Below are 16,133 nucleotides of genomic sequence, written 5' to 3' on the forward strand. Positions count from 1 at the left end.
ATAAGCATTGTTAATTAGCAGTCAGTAAAATGATCCGAACTTCCCATCACTACTGCACATGTCCTGACATGTCAAAAAATGTTGTGCTTCCCTCCATTACACACCTGACTTCTCTTACTCTCTGGCTTCCTATTTAATAATCAGACCCACACTCCACCCAGTGCCCAACAATGGAATTACAACAGACATTCAATGGCTCTTACACAATGTGTTTCATATTTGGGGAAATAAAACTACTGTATAATTTGCAAACACTGAAAGAAATACACAATTCCTAGTCTCTAGATTTGTGTGTGTATCTGAATGATCAGTCCTGTTCTTCTCTTATACCATCTGTGAATTTGTATGTTCTTACAGGTGGATCAAGATGATCCGTCCTCAATCAGAATGATGACTAGGTGAGGACTCCTGCCCATGAGACTGCGACATACTGTTTAACATATCGATAGTCTGCCAGTGAGATGTCAATATAACATAATTTATTACCCTGACACTTTCATTGAAAGGACAGTGAAGAGGCAAAGGACAGGCAAGAAAACGGGTCAGGGGTGAAAAAGGTGAGAAGGATATTACCCCTCTAGGGGGGTCAGGGGTCATGCTCCCCCATAAGAAAAATATAAATATTCCATATTTTAAAGCATCAATCTGATGCATTTTGAGATGCTTTTTTTGCCAACCTGGGGAGAGCTGGAGAAATTTAACTACAGCCATGAGTCAAAAATTATTATGGCCTCCTTACTAAGTATTATGAAGGGGAATCGAGCGGGAATCTTTATTGGTGTCGATTTTCAGTCACTTTTTAATGAAAGGCTTTATGCATCTGTCAATCATCCCCACTTGCTGTTTGCTGAAAGAACCTAGCGCTATGATTGGTCGAACTCTTATTCTTTTGCTGTAGCTTGATTTGAGGACTGCGCGTGCACCAGGCGTCACCAGGGGCACGTTCAAGCTCAAACCGGTGCGCAACGTTTTGCTACGTTTTCCGGGTTGAACGACATGTTTCCTGGAAACGGTGTGCATCGGTGTGCAACGTGTTTGAGATGCGTTTTCTCTTGTTTGGTGGGCGTGTCAGAAATGTTCGCCCAATCAGCGGCAAGATGTATATAAACCACGCGGTATTAAAGAGACAGCTCACACAATGAGTATTAATGTAATATCAAAATACTATTTGCTGTTGTATTGAGAAGTGACACTTTAATAAAACTTTTCTATATTCCTCTGATTATATAATGGTAAATATTACAATATCAAAGCACAAAAACAGTGATCAGCATTAATGATAAGCCTAATTAATACAAACAATAAAAATAATATAGATCAACACAGTCTTAAGAAGTGGATTATCCTTCACCTGAAATGTTTGTCTTTTCATCCTGAAATGCAAGGCAAGTGTTGCATCACAATAATTAGAAGTTTCCACAAATCCTTTCACTCGATTGGGATGTTCTCTTTCATTCTGGACGGTAAGGGCAGTGACTGTAACATCGAGCGTATTTTGTAGTATTAAACACGTATTTATACCGACTTCATCAGGCTCCGAAAATTCTTCAAAAAGAACACAAAGAATGTCCTTCTCAGCTGCCATAGTTGCAACTCTTGCGTCATCATAACGGGGTGTTCAACGCACCTCCGTTTCCGTTTAAAAAACGTTTTGCAACGTTTTGTCGGGGCTGAACGCAGCCCTGGGGCATGTTCAAGCTCACACCGGTGCGCAACGTTTTGCTACGTTTTCCAGGTTGAACGACATGTTTCCTGGAAACGGTGTGCAACAGGTTTGAGATGCGTTTTCTCTTGTTTGGTGGGTGTGTCAAATGTCAGCCCAATCAGCGGCAAGATGTATATAAACCACGCGGTATTAAAGAGACAGCTCGCACACTGGGTATTAATGTAACATAAAAATACTTTACTTATATATTTTGGTGTTGTATTGTGAAGGTACACTTTAATAAACTTTTCTATACTCTGATTATATAATGGTAAATATTACAATATCAAAGCACAACAGCAGTGATCAGCATTAATGATAAGCCTATTAAACAATAAAATAATATAGATCATAACACAGTCTGGGAGGTAAGAAGTGGATTATCCTTCACCTGAAATGTTTGTCTTTTCATCCTGAAATGCAAGGCAAGTGTTGTATCACAATAATGAGAAGTTTCACTGGATTGGGATGTTCTCTTTTATTCTGAACGGCAGTGACTGTAACATCGAGCGCATGTTGCAGTATTAAACACCTATTTATACCGACTTCATCAGGCTCCGAAAATTATTCAAAAAGAACACAAAGAATGTCCTTCTCAGTTGCCATAGTTGCAACGCTTGCATCATCACAACAGGGTGTTCAACGCACCACCGTTTCCGTTTAAAAAACGTTTTGCAACGTTTTGTCGGGGCTGAACGCAGCCCAGGTTTTTGCGTTGTTTAGAGCAGTGTTTCTCAAACTGGGGTACGTGAGGTGACAAAAAGGGGTACGCGAACAAAATGCGGAGTAGTTAATTTAACTCTACCATACCTTAAAATAATATTAAAACCGAGCATGTTTTTCTAACTGGCAAAATGCCGTAAATCCATTACATTTAATCAAATTACCTCATGTTTTGCAGTCTAAAATGACTGTATCCACACAAGCAGCATGCATATGATAGATTGCGTGCCGAATCTGCTGCCTTAAATCGCGCTAAATTACTGCCGTTCTCGACAATGCGCCTTTGTAAAAGTGGGGATTTAGCACTTGCATGAAGAACAAATATAGACACAGATAGTGGATTTATATCAATTTAAGACTCAAACTTTCTTCGATACAAAACATACCTTGTGTGAGTTCTTGTATTTAATGTTGATAACAAGGAAGAATGCAATTGTACCCAAATATCCACATGACTGTAAACGTGCATTATTATACAACAGGTCAAAAAACAAAACGTACATTTTAAACACAGTACTGTCAGTATTTTTGCAACAAAAAAATATTTCTAACGAAAACCAGAGCAGAACTACAACACACGAATGCGGCTTTTGAACGAATTGTGAGAGTCAATGATTCAACGATTCATTCACAGCCACTTGCTTCGTCACTGAATGAATGACTCGCTGCCACCTACTGGTGGTCTTAGTTTAATATTTAAAAGTATCACTTCATTTTACCATCATTGCCTATTTCTCTATTAAACATTTTTTATTTAAAACATTATTTATTTTATAAAGTTATTCATAAACGTAAAAATATGCACTGGAAAAATCAATTTAGGGGGCAAATATTGTCCCTTAATGGAAAAGGTGTGACTGCAGTCGAAGTGGAAGAAAGTGAGTACGCATAAGGATGGGAATCCCTTCAGGGGGTACTCCACGCTAAAAAGTTTGAGAAACCACAGGTTTAGAGTGACAAATCGTACCAGCGTACTTTGAAGTCAAAATGCGTATCTGCTACACAAATTGCGTACAGGTTGGCAGGTCTGCTTATTGATAGAACGGTGGACCACTTTACCTTCTGCCTTGTCAGTCCCCTCACCTCAAAATCTACCTCCTCAAAAACGGTAGCGTTAGCTAATAATTTTCCACCGGAGCTTTATCTAGTTGGCTAACGTTGTGTTCAGTCCTGCTGTGTTCAATGACTCAATTCATCAAGCTGTAGTCTATGTCAACAGAGCTCCTGGGTAACTTAACTTAGATATACCAGCAAATATTAAAATTATTGAAACCATCACTCACCAATTTCAGTAAATCGCTGAGGCCAGGCGTGCTTTCAGCTTCTGATGGTGGTCTGCACTGGTGATGCAAGGCCCTTCGCTTTTATATTTCCATGCACCTAATATGAACCCCCCACCCCACCAAAAAAACATGTTCTCATTGAATCTACACGATTCACGTAGATCACCTATTTTGGTTTCAAAATGGCGAATTCCACCGAAAGGTGAGGTTTTTTAATGTGTGAGAGAAGAATGAGAGAAAAGCATCGGCTGAATCTCATAGAGAAATATTATGATACCAACATTTCATTATTCAGTATCCAAAATTATAAATTATAAAGTAGTCAAATTTTACCTCCACTAATTTTAACACCACAACAACTAATTTGATATTCATAAATATTTTTAAATTATATTAACATTTCTTAAAGCATATCAGTAATGAGGAACAAAGAAGCTCTCTACAAGTAATAGTTCTAGACTTTTTCAGAGCAGATGTTGGGAGCCTGTTTTTATTTACATAAGCCTTTTTTTCTTTTTCTTTTTTAAAGTTGCTGCAGAAACTTCAACATTGTCAAAATGTTCCCTGTTCACATGGATTTGCGAATATTGGTGACTTTAACCAATTATGCTGGATGGCATGTTATGTCAAAAATGCACCTGTTGGCACTGATCAGATACGTTGGACGGGTTTATAATAAGCGAGATGCTCATGTTCGCTCTAGACAGTGTTAGCTGCTCAGTTCTTTACTCTCATGACACATAGCGACACAGCTAAAGTTTTCCTAATGTTTGAACTTTTATGGAAAGTAGCCTACATTTACCTGTTGATGCCTTCACAAGCACCCTTAAAAGCTGTTGAGTTATGTTTGAGTTTAGTCAGGCATGACATGAGAAAGGGCTGTTTACAAAATATGCTTTATTTTTGTAATTTGGTTAGGTGGCACCAATGTAGCAGGAACTACATGCTTAACATTTAAAGGTGCAGTATGTAATATTTTTGCAGTGAAATATCCAAAAACCACTAGGCCAGTGTTATATATTTTGTTCACTTGAGTACTTACAATATCCCAAATGTTTCCGGTGATTTGTAAATCGTGAGAAATCGTTTCTGGTTTTATGTTGTAGAAACCATGGAAAACACCAAAGATGCTTTAAAATATTACAAGTTTTAATAGACAAGGTAACAACTGTTTTGATACATTTATAGACAGAAAACTAAATATTGTTATATAGCTCAACACGTTTAGTCTTATTGTTTAAATCTAATGTTCTTGATTTGCCTCAGAGAAAAACACTATTTTGTCAAGTAGCTAACATAGCATAATCTGCAAAAGCAGCTATATTTTTAGTAACAGTAATACAGAATTTTCTAAATCATACAATACGTTTTAAAATTAATTGCATGCCATTTATCAACACAAGCCATCCAGCATTTAATATGATATTCTAAAATCGATCTATCTTACTGCAGTGTGTAACAGTGTCTCACAGCAGCCGCCGAGCGAAGGCAAGTAATGTTATGTATAACGTTATAGCATCATTTTAAACACACACTCAAATGTATCTAATATGATAAACAGAGCTGTGTTACCTCATACTCATGACCGGAAAAGCGGAAGCGGCGCCAGCAACTGTGTCATATTAAAAGTCCTGCTGCTCGTGAGGTGTGTGTTGCGCAATCGCTCCAGCTCCCCACAACACTCGGTCCCGCTTCGCCTCATACCACAGCAGAAATAAATAATCACAATTATTTCTTCCCGAGTCCTATCCCTATTATATTGCATTGTATATTATATTATATTATCCACATGTCCCAAGATTCCGCACTCAAACTTGGTGTCATCAAGCTACGCCTTTGTTTTGAATAGCCTTTTAGCGACCTTCAAAATTCTTACATACTGCAATTTTAAGTGCTTGCCTGAGGACACACATCAGAGATGACCGACACCATGGCAGGTGTCAATTTAAATGTATGTTAGTATAAAATATAAGTAATAAAAATAAAATATGATTATTATAATTATAATAAAATATATAATATTATAATAAATATAATAAAATGTGATGTTATGTTGTATTTATTGTGCATTAGCCACTTATAATATGCTGGGACGGTCAGTTGAGCAACAAGATCGCAGCACATCTCAATTCTCAAATGATGCATTCTGTGTCCTCAAGTCCTTCCGAGTTCGTTCTTTCAAGGAGGTCTGGCAAAACCGGACTCCACGAGAATGCAAGTCCGTTCTCTGTGTTCTTGGAATTTAGAAACCACCATAATAAATATATTAGGGTAATTTCAGATTTCAGAAGTTGCTATGGCTACTTGCATACCTGAAAGTTATCTCAGTTTTTGTATCCGAAAGTTCTATATTCTACTAAAGTATCACACTGAAACATGTAAACAAATATGTATTTTTTCAAGACATCTGTGAGTCAAACAATAAGTATTCAGTTTCTGTATTAAGTCTGTACAGTACTGTATGCTGTTACTGGTATCGTTACATTACTGGAAAATACTGATATTGTTATATTGCTAATGTGCCTAGAGCTTTTAACTATTTTAACCAGCAAGGTGCTTTTGGTCAACCATTTCATCAAGAAAAAAAAAAAAAAAAAAGAAAACTATGAACTGTGGTAAAGTTGTTACTCTAGTGTTAAGCTAATGAAAATACTTAATGTGATTATCAGGAGAAATGTTACAGCAAGATTTTCACACAAACTGTTGAAACAGTCAAACATAACATTTAGTCAAACATGTTTGTGACATTTAAATGTTTTTAGTCAAACATTTGTGATATTTAAGTGTTGATCAGTTTATTTCTTTCATTCATACCATTTCTGAAGAGGAAGATAAGAACCTTTGGAGTTTTATGTTCAGACACATTCTTTTATTGTGATTAGTTTATTGTGATTAGTTTATTTTGTCACATGTTAGTATTATTGTTAGCATTAGTACTACTGTTAGTATTATCTTAAAAGTTTGGACTGGATTATTGTAAACATTGTTTTAATATTCTTGAAGACAAACCAATTAAGAAAAATAATAATGTTTTAAGAGAAGCATTTTTTTTTTATTTTCTATTATTATTATTATTATTATTATTTTTCCAAAGTAGACCAAATCTCATAATTTGTGGTTAAGGGGGTCCTGTGCTTTGTACTTGTATTTCTATTGACATGTCTATGCAAGATTATAGTGTATATCCATGCCTGCATGTATAATCTTCCCTGCACAGATTAAAATGATTTACCTAACTACGTATGAGTGCTTTGTAGATGCTTTGGAGATGGTTTGTCTTTTCTTGTAGGCTATAAGCACCTTGTATCTGCTTCATTTAAATTTGCCCTAGAACACTATTTTACAAGATGTAATAAAAGTCCAAGGTGTCCAAGGTGAATGCCTATGTTGGGGTGTAATTAAATATGTGCCGATTCTGAGCGTTTCCCTTTTAAAGGTGCCATAGAATCGAAAATTTAATTTACCTCGGCATAGTTGAATAACAAGAGTTCAGTACATGGAAATGACATACAGTGAGTCTCAAACTCCATTGTTTCCTCCTTCTTATATAAATCTCATTTGTTTAAAAGACCTCAGAAGAACAGGCGGATCTCAACATAACACCGACTGTTACATAACAGTCAGGATCATTAATATATACGCCCCCAATATTTGCATATGCCAGCTCATGTTCAAGGCATTAGACAAGCCAACATTAATGTCTGGATCTGTGCACAGCTGAATCATCAGACTAGGTAAGCAAGCAAGAACAATAGCGAAAAATGGCAGATGGAACAATAATAACTGACATGATCCCTGATAACATGATATTTTTAGTGATATTTGTAAATTGTCTTTCTAAATGTTTCGTTAGCATGTTGCTAATGTACTGTTAAATGTGGTTAAAGTTACCATCGTTTCTTACTGTATTAACAGAGACAAGACTGTCGTTTTTTTTTACATTTTTAAACACTTTTAAACATTTTAAACACTCACTGAACTCTAAAGGTCTTTCCTCATTAATAAATTACCATATTATTTACCTATGTCTTGTTTTTGTTTTTTTGTTTGTTTGTTTTTTTGCTAAAGTTATTACCGTCTCTTCTCAGGATCCATAAAGGTACTAAAAACTTATTTAAAACATTTCATGTGACTACAGTGGTTCAACCTTCATATTAAACACACACTATATTATATATTTTATATATATATATATATATATATATATATATATATATATATATATATATATATATACCCTTTTCAACTAAATATAGTGATGGCCAATTTCAAAACACTGCTTCACAAATGTTTTTTTTTTTCTTTTCTTTTTTCGAATCAGTGGTTCAAGGTGCCAAAGTCACGTGATTTCATGTGATTGATAGGAGAGCTGAAACACACAGATCTTTATCCTGTCCATTTATTTAATGTTGATTACGAGAACTGATTATTTGCTTCTAATCTACCCAAACCTTAAGGTGCCCTAGCTAGAACACTATTTCACAAGGTGTAATATAAGTCTAAGGCGTCCCCAGAATGTGCCTGTGAACTTTCAGTTCAAAATACCCCATAGATTTTTTATTATACCATGTTTTAACTGCCTGTTTAGGGGTGGGATTAAAAATGCTCTGATTTGGTGTGTGTACATGTTTGTGTATATTGTTGTTATTAGTTTGACAACTCATCAATTAATTATTTTCCATCTTTTAACGAGTGATTACATAGGGCAAGGTACCTTAAATGAAGGTGGAGTTTGGGGAGGTGGAGGGATGCTGAAACAGCTGAGACTGAAGAGAGGTAAGCAGCTGCTTATATACTCTGGCTGTTGATTGGAAGATTAGATGGGCTTGCTCCTCCCTAAATTACGTTTAGGAACTTCACTTAACAAGTTCGTTTGCCCATATAATCTTTAGGGTATTAGTTTAGCTAATTTGGCTTGCTGTCCACTGAGGAGGGACTCGATGAAGCATCTTCAACACGAGCTGTGATACACCCCCCAAAAAGTGCAGAATAAATTTGGGACAGCAAGTTGGATTTAGCATGGTTGAAAAGGCTTAAGGATTTAAAGTATATGGGATACCCAGATGTTTAATGCTTGTTACCCCCCCAAAAGGAGCGAAAGATTAAAGCGATATGAAGAATAGAGTTGAGGTGTCGAGTGGCACTAGTGTTTCCTATGCCGGAACACAAGGAGGTTGTGATTAATTGGCCTGGAGTCATGAATGAATATCGCTGCGTCAGTGATATTTAATGAGGCTCCTGTGGGAGCTGGGCTGGAACATGTCACCCTACTATGTCCACCATGTGGAGCTATGAGCAGGCTTCTGCTGTGGCAATATTATTATTTAAGGAACTCTGTTGGGAGCTTGCGTTTATTGCTGCTGTGTGAGTTTGACTAGGATGCATCTCGTCGCTGCACTGCTGCGGCAGTGACTTCTAAAATTACTCCTGCGGGAGTGTTTTTTGGGACTGGAGGTTTGAGTACGTGGTTGGAGAACGTCCCGCCACAACGTCTTCAACATGGGGGCCCATGAATTCAGAAGTACATGGGGCCCCCAGCTGCCAACAGAGGGGAAGGAGGTCCTCGTCCCTAAAGGGAAAACGGGCCACTGATATCCAGAGCGAACCTGCCTGCCGCAGAAAAAGGGAGCCTACGGTATATAGATAAACGCAGAGCTACCGTCCTTCCAAGGTGGTTTGGATCACATAAGGACATGAGGGCCCGCTGCAATCCTTATGGGACATACGATCCTTGGTACCTCCAGTCCGCTTGTTCAGATAGGAGGGCCCACACTGCGATCCGAACGGGAGAGCCTCCATGGTTAAGAACATGAAAAATCACACTGCGATTCAGAAAGGGAGAGCCCCCACGGCGCCTGAATGGAAGCTCACACTGCGATTCGACCGGGAGAGCTCCCGATAAAATAAACGGGAAGCTCACTCTGCAAGTTGAACGGGAGAGCCCACACTGCAAGTCGAACGGGAGAGCCTGCACAGTATCTGGACGGGGGAGCCCACACAGCAATTCGAATGGGAAAGCCCACTCCAGGAGTGGTAGCTAACACACATCCGAAAAGGGAGAGCTCTCACTGCATCCAGATGAATATGAGAGATGCAAAAATAGTAGGGAGAAGCAGTCCAGACTCAGAAAAATGCTAGTGTTTGTGCTGTAGAACTGATCGAACATATGTTGTTTTTAAAGGCGGGGCATCAACCGATCATTTTAATTTGGTGTTCGGATAGGCCCCTCTGGGCTGCTGTGATGGCTGCACCCATGCAGAAAGATAAGAAAAATGGATGGTTAAAAGGTTGTCTGGTGTTTGGCTGAGGGGGATTGGTTTTGTAAACCTTTGATGAGGAGGGATATCTGGGGACTTGAAGAGTCGGGGCACTGTTGGCCATGGATGAACTTGGAGAGCAATGTATGCCACTGAGGTAGATTTTGATTGTTCCTGAATTAAATTGGTATGATGGAGGTAAGAGATGAAGGATATTGAAAGGAGGGAAAACTCCTGGAAAGCTCTGTGGAAGTTTTTGAAGGAACTCTAAGCTGTCCAGTAGGTTTGGAGTGTTCTGAGAGAAACGGCTTGCAGTATGGTATTTGTGGATGTGGTATGAAGATGTCTTGTGGGAATGGACCAGATGAATGAGAGTTCTGAATCAGGAGGAATTGAAGTTGATTTGAGTCTGCTTCCAGAACCAATGTTCTAAATTTGAAAAAGAAGATAAAACATCTGTGATTTTATTTTGGTGACCTGGGATATGTTCATCTATGATGATGAACTGGTAACAGGCGGAAATTCTAAGGGGCAATTAACATTTCGGAACCCCATAGATTGGCTGTTACTACTATGGGATACAGGTTTATGAGAATGATTGCTTGGTCTATGTTGTGGCGGTGGAGAATTCATCTAATTTGGTTACTCCAATTGGGCTTATGCGGAATAAGGTGGAGAATCAAAAGGGGCCGATCATGAATCTGGAATCTAGTTCTTTTTGATGAGGCCTTCCACTATATTGGGTCCAGCTGTTGCAGATTATAAATTATTGCAGATTAAGCTGGAGTAAGGTATACTTTCCAGACTGTGGCTGAAATGTTCTGTCAGGCCTGAAAAAAATAACTGGTTGGAAATTGTCTGGATGGTGTCCATTTCACTAACTAACTGGGAAATAATGATTGAAGAAGAGAGAAGCTGCTCACTTGGCTGCAAAGCTTGAGGTAGATAAAAAAAATGACTGCTCCAAAGGAAGAAGATCAAATGTCTGCACCTGATGGAAATATGGAACGGTTATGGGTTGAGAATGATGGTTGTTCCATGGTGACAGCGTTGGGAGGAGCTGGAAGAGGGACTGCTGTTGCAAGAGAATGGGCTGGTAAGCGGCTCAGACCTGAAGAAGTGTTTGGTTTTGGAAAAAGATGAATGCTGGGAGGAGGGCTCCATTACTGACTGGTGTCCAAAATGGCTGAAGTGAGAGAAAGGGGTTGGTGGGCAAAAAGAGTGTTGAGATCATTTGCGGAGGCAACCTCACGCTAGGATCTGTGCCAAGAAGAATGTTAGAAGAAATTGGGGAACAGAAGGAAGAAGAGGAATGAGGCAAGTCGTAAACGGATAGAGGGTGATGGACGACTAGCGGAGGCAGCCTCACGCTAGGATCCGCTTTCTGGGTGAGCGAGAAGTAACCATCTGCGAGGGCATCCTGGCGCATGGGTTTATCATGAAGAAGATTGAAAAAGAACTGAAAAAGCAGAAGGAATTAGTGATGTTACATATGAAACTGAAGCTTCAAATCTCATATCGAATACACAGCTCAATTATAATGAATGCATATGTTTTCAGAGGAGCGGTGATAAATGAAAGACGACTCAACTATCTTTCCAGTCACATGAATGCTGTGCGATTCAGAATGTTGAACCCAGACCACTACTCTACAGGTTAATGGAATTTAAAGTCCATTTACTAATTATATATATATATATATATATATATATATATATATATATATATATATAACATTACATGATCGTACATTCTGCCATAAAGACAATATAAAACCCTATCATAATTAGAGCATGACTTACTTGCATCAAACTCTGTTAGTATTATTATTGTTATATTTAATTTATTGCAACACATTAGTATGGAAATTATATTATCAGAAAACTACACGTTTAACATTGCCAGGCTTTTATTTGCTTAATGGAATGACTGAGCTGTACATCTATATTCTTTGGCTGCACTGGCTGGTTTATGGCTGCTGTAAATTTATTTATTTATTTTTTAAAAAGCTTCAAGATTCAAGAGGCTTCATTTCATAATCCATAGAAGGAAGTAAAGTGCGGGAGACAGGAGTAAGTTTGGATAGTTCTTGCCTGAGGAGTGGAGCTGCATATGGGAAGAGCTGGAAAAGCGGGACTGTTTTTGCGGCCGCTGTTGTTGATCGGGCGGAAAAACGGCAGAAGAGGAAGTGCGTGCGGTGGCAACGGACTGTGGATTAGCGTGCTGTAAATGTTTATGTTCAGGACATCAGGTCGGAAGAGAAACTTCTGAGTCTTGCTTTTATGATGCTGAAGTGTTTGTTGGCATGTTGGAACTGTTGATAGAACTAAAGAATATCGTAGAGTTTAACTTTTGATGATCTGCGGGAGAAATTAATTCCAGAGCTGGAGAGGACTTGACGTAGGCTGTTGGCGGACCATTTGAAATAGGTAATATCAGTGTATTAGCGGCGGTAGAATGAAGAGATGAAGTCTTTGAAGAAGACTGATGAGGCGCAGTTAAACGGGCGATCCTGAGCGTGGAGGAGAGAGCGGTTATCCGGAGCGTGGTCTGTATGAGCGCTCAGAAAGAGCATCCGTGTTTGGAATTGTGAGATCCGATCTTACGCGAGATGTGACTGTTGGTGTCTCGGGGAAAGTTCGTCGTCTGAAGGGGGATGATGGAATTTCCATGGTATCGGACATTGTTTAGTATGGCACTACCGGATGCTGAAACAGCTGAGACTGAAGAGAGGTAAGCAGCAGCTTATATACTCTGGCTGTTAATTGGAAGATTAGATGGGCTCGCTCCTCCCTAAATTACGTTTAGGAACTTCACATATTCTGCATAACTGGGTGTTTTTAAATAAACAACACTGACAAAAACTATACTATAAAACTATATATGTTTTAGGGCTGGACAATATGATGATATAACATTGATGTAAGTGATTACGCGGATTTAAACCTACCGATATTGTAGTTAGGCCTATATAAAATATTCACAGGCAGATTTGCATTATGTATTTCCCCACCGTCGAAATCAGGCACATATAAATGTCAGGAAACACGACTCCAGGCTGCATGTTAATATCCATGGATTATGTTTATTTGACAAGTTGTAAGGAACACATTCAATTCCAACCTTTAGTGTAATTCGTTAGTTTTACTCACGTTTTCGCAGTTTCCCCAATTAATCTAGTCACGCAGCAGGTTCTTTTGCCACTCAGTCCAGCTGAAGGAGCGCGCTTTCGGCGGGAAAGTGACATCGATGCATAGCCTCTATACAATTATGTGGGCAAAACAGCTTTTTTTTTTTTTTTTTTTTTTTTTGTAAATGGACAGCGATTTATGTATTCATTTAAATATAGATGATGTTTCACTAGTCACAGGATTGTTTTTGGTTTTTTTTGTTTGTTTTTTTGTGTTTTTTGTCTTAAAATAGACATAACTTTCTCTTGCTAGAGCTACATATAACTACAGAAGCAACTTTTATGTTCACAAAATAATGTCACTGTCTAATTTGATATCTTTTATCTGTCAGAATCAGTTACATAGTAAAGCTTTGCAGAGCGGAAGTCAAATGTTGAGCTTCATGTGAGGAGAAATGGAAAAAATACCCTTCAACCGCATGGCACACGCCTCACACCTCAAACACAAACATCTCACAGCAGTCACGCTTATGCAGAAGCTGTCTGTCCACCCAACAGATCAAACCATTTCTGAAGCAGGGTTGACTTGTTTTGATGAACATTTTGCATTTAAGTTTTCCAGCTTTACAGATATGGCCTCAATTAGTTAAGTTAGTAGAAGCTCAAATCTGATCTGATGCACAAGAACTAATGAGGTTTGTTCTTCTTGCATGTCAAATCTTATTTTTAAGCTTGAAAAAAAAAAAAAAAAAAAAATACACTTCCAGTGTGTAACCAGTGGCTCAGGAACCTGACGATCAGATCGTGTTTTCCCAGGGACTTACCCTCAACTGCGTGGTGATGTGCAGCGATAGCGGCAACATACACCTTCAGGGTGGAGGGAGACAGCCTTCGCTCCAACCCTTCTTGCAGGAAGGAAAACACGGATCTGACCGAGCATAATCGAGGGTCCTCTCGGTGAGAGGCGCACCATTCAACGAATAGGTTCCCCTTCAGTGCGTAGAGGCTCCACGTGGAAGGAGCTCTAGTGGAAGTGATGGTGTCTATGACCGCTTGCGGGAGATCACTCAGAACCTCCGCATCCCGTCCTGACCATACGTGGAGGTTCCCCGTCTCTGAGTCAGGAGGTCTTTCCTCAGAGGAACCGGCCAGGGAGGGGCTGTCGCGAGGAGCATGAAGTCTGAGAACCAGGTCAGAGTGGGCCAGTACGGCGCCACTAACAAGACCTGCTCCCCGTCCTCCCTGACCTTGCACAGGAGTTGTGCAAGAAGGCTCACTGGGGGAAACGCATATTTGCGCAGACTCTGGGGCCAGCTGTGTGCCAGGGCATCCGTGCCGAGTGTGCCGCCGGTCAGGGAATAGAACCACTGGCAGTGGGCAGTTTCTGGGGAGGCAAACAGGTCTACCTGGGCCTCGCTGAAATGCTGCCAAATCAGCTGGACCGCCTGGGGGTGGAGCCGCCACTCGCCCGCAAGTGGAGGCTGCTGTGAGAGCCCGTCGGCTGCACGGTTGAGCACACCTGGGACATGAGTGGCCCGAAGGGACCTCAGATGCTTCTGACTCCACAGCAAGAGATGGCAGGCGAGTTGCGACATGCGACGGGAGCGTAGACCACCTTGATGGTTGATGTACGCAACGGCCGCAGTGCTGTCCCAGCGGACCAGTACATGCTTGTCTGACAGCAGCTCCTTGAAGCGGCCCAGTGCAAGACGTACTGCTAGCAACTCCATGCAATTGATATGCCAATGCAATTGAGGCCCCGTCCATAGACCCGATACTGCATGCCCGTTGTAAGTGGCCCCCCATCCGGTGGCAGAGGCGTCTGTGGAGACCACAGCGTGCCTGGACACCTGTTCCAGGGACACTCCAGCCCGCAGGAACGAGGGGTCCGACCACCGGGTGAGTGTGCGTCGGCAGCTTTGTGTCATGGGAACACGGAGCATACCGCGCTGCCAAGCCCATCTCGGGACCCGGTCTCATATGGAGCAATCCGAGCGGCGTTACCGCGGCTGCAGATGCCATATGCCCCAGGAGCCTCTGAAATAGTTTCAGTGGGGCCGCTGTCCTGCGCTTGAGCATGCTCAGGCAGGTCAACACCGACTGGACGCGTTCCTCTGTGAGGCGCGCAGTCCGGGCGACCGAATCTAGCTCGAGACTGAGATAAGAGATCCTCTGCCCGGGGGAGAGTTTGCTCTTGTCCCAGTTGACCCGAAGCCCCAACCGGCTGAGGTGAGCTAAAACCATATCCCTGTGTTCGCACAACTGCGCTCACCAGCTGGCCAGGATCAACCAGTCGTTGAGGTAGTTGAGAATACGAACGCCTTGTTCCTTGAGGGGAACAATGGCCGCCTCCGCAATCTTCGTGAAGACGCGGGGCAACAGGCCCAGCCTGAAGGGTAGGACTTTGTACTGATATGCTCGACCCTCGAACGCAAACTGTAGGAAGGGTCTGTGGCAAGGCAGAATCGAGACATGAAAGTACGCGTCCTTCAGGTCGATCTCTGCAAACCAATCCCGGGGACGGACACATTCGTCCGTCTTGAACGGCATCTTGAACGGCAACTTGTGAAGGTATCGGTTCAAGACGCACGGATCCAGGATTGGCCATAGCCCACTGCCCTTTTCTGTACAATGAAGTAGGGGGCCGTAAAACCCCGACTTCATATCGGCTGGAGGGACCGGCACCATTGCATCCTTCGCCAGGAGGACAGCAATCTCCACCCGGAGAACAGGTGCGTTGTCCAGTGACACCTGAGTGTAGTGGACACCCCTGAAAACCGGAGGACGCAGGGCGAACTGAATCGCATAGCCGAGTCTGATGGTACGAATGAGCCAGCTGGACAGGCTGTGGAGCGCTATCCACGGTTCCAGACACCGAGCCAGCGGGACCAAAGGCACCACAGACGCACCGAGGGTGGGGCAGCGAGGCAGAGTACGGCGACCCGACTCAGACGGCATGGGAGCGGCCCGGAGTGTGGTCAGACTCTGCGAGGCAGCAGTGCATATTGGAGACGGTGCACGGGGCGCGGCCGGCA

The 16,133-nt window shown here is 41.3% G+C and overlaps 1 protein-coding gene across 7 annotated transcripts in view; it reads left to right on the forward strand.

The window, feature by feature from the left end:
• LOC137027942 (carcinoembryonic antigen-related cell adhesion molecule 1-like) overlaps positions 1–7,070 on the forward strand; it is a 26,371-nt gene extending 19,301 nt beyond the window's left edge. For 4 of the 7 annotated variants that reach the window (XM_067396582.1, XM_067396577.1, XM_067396579.1 and 1 more), the window contains 2 exons: positions 358–398; positions 507–7,070. In XM_067396582.1, the coding sequence (XP_067252683.1) occupies positions 358–398; positions 507–552 (87 nt within the window). In that variant the 3' untranslated portion in view covers positions 553–7,070. Of the gene's footprint in view, positions 1–357 lie in introns of all 7 variants that reach the window. The other 3 variants (XR_010896107.1, XR_010896105.1, XM_067396578.1) reach the window with 2 other exon arrangements.
• Positions 7,071–16,133: the final 9,063 nt, after the last annotated feature.

Source organism: Chanodichthys erythropterus, chromosome 10 (assembly GCF_024489055.1).
Source record: "Chanodichthys erythropterus isolate Z2021 chromosome 10, ASM2448905v1, whole genome shotgun sequence".
Lineage (NCBI taxonomy): Eukaryota > Metazoa > Chordata > Actinopteri > Cypriniformes > Xenocyprididae > Chanodichthys > Chanodichthys erythropterus.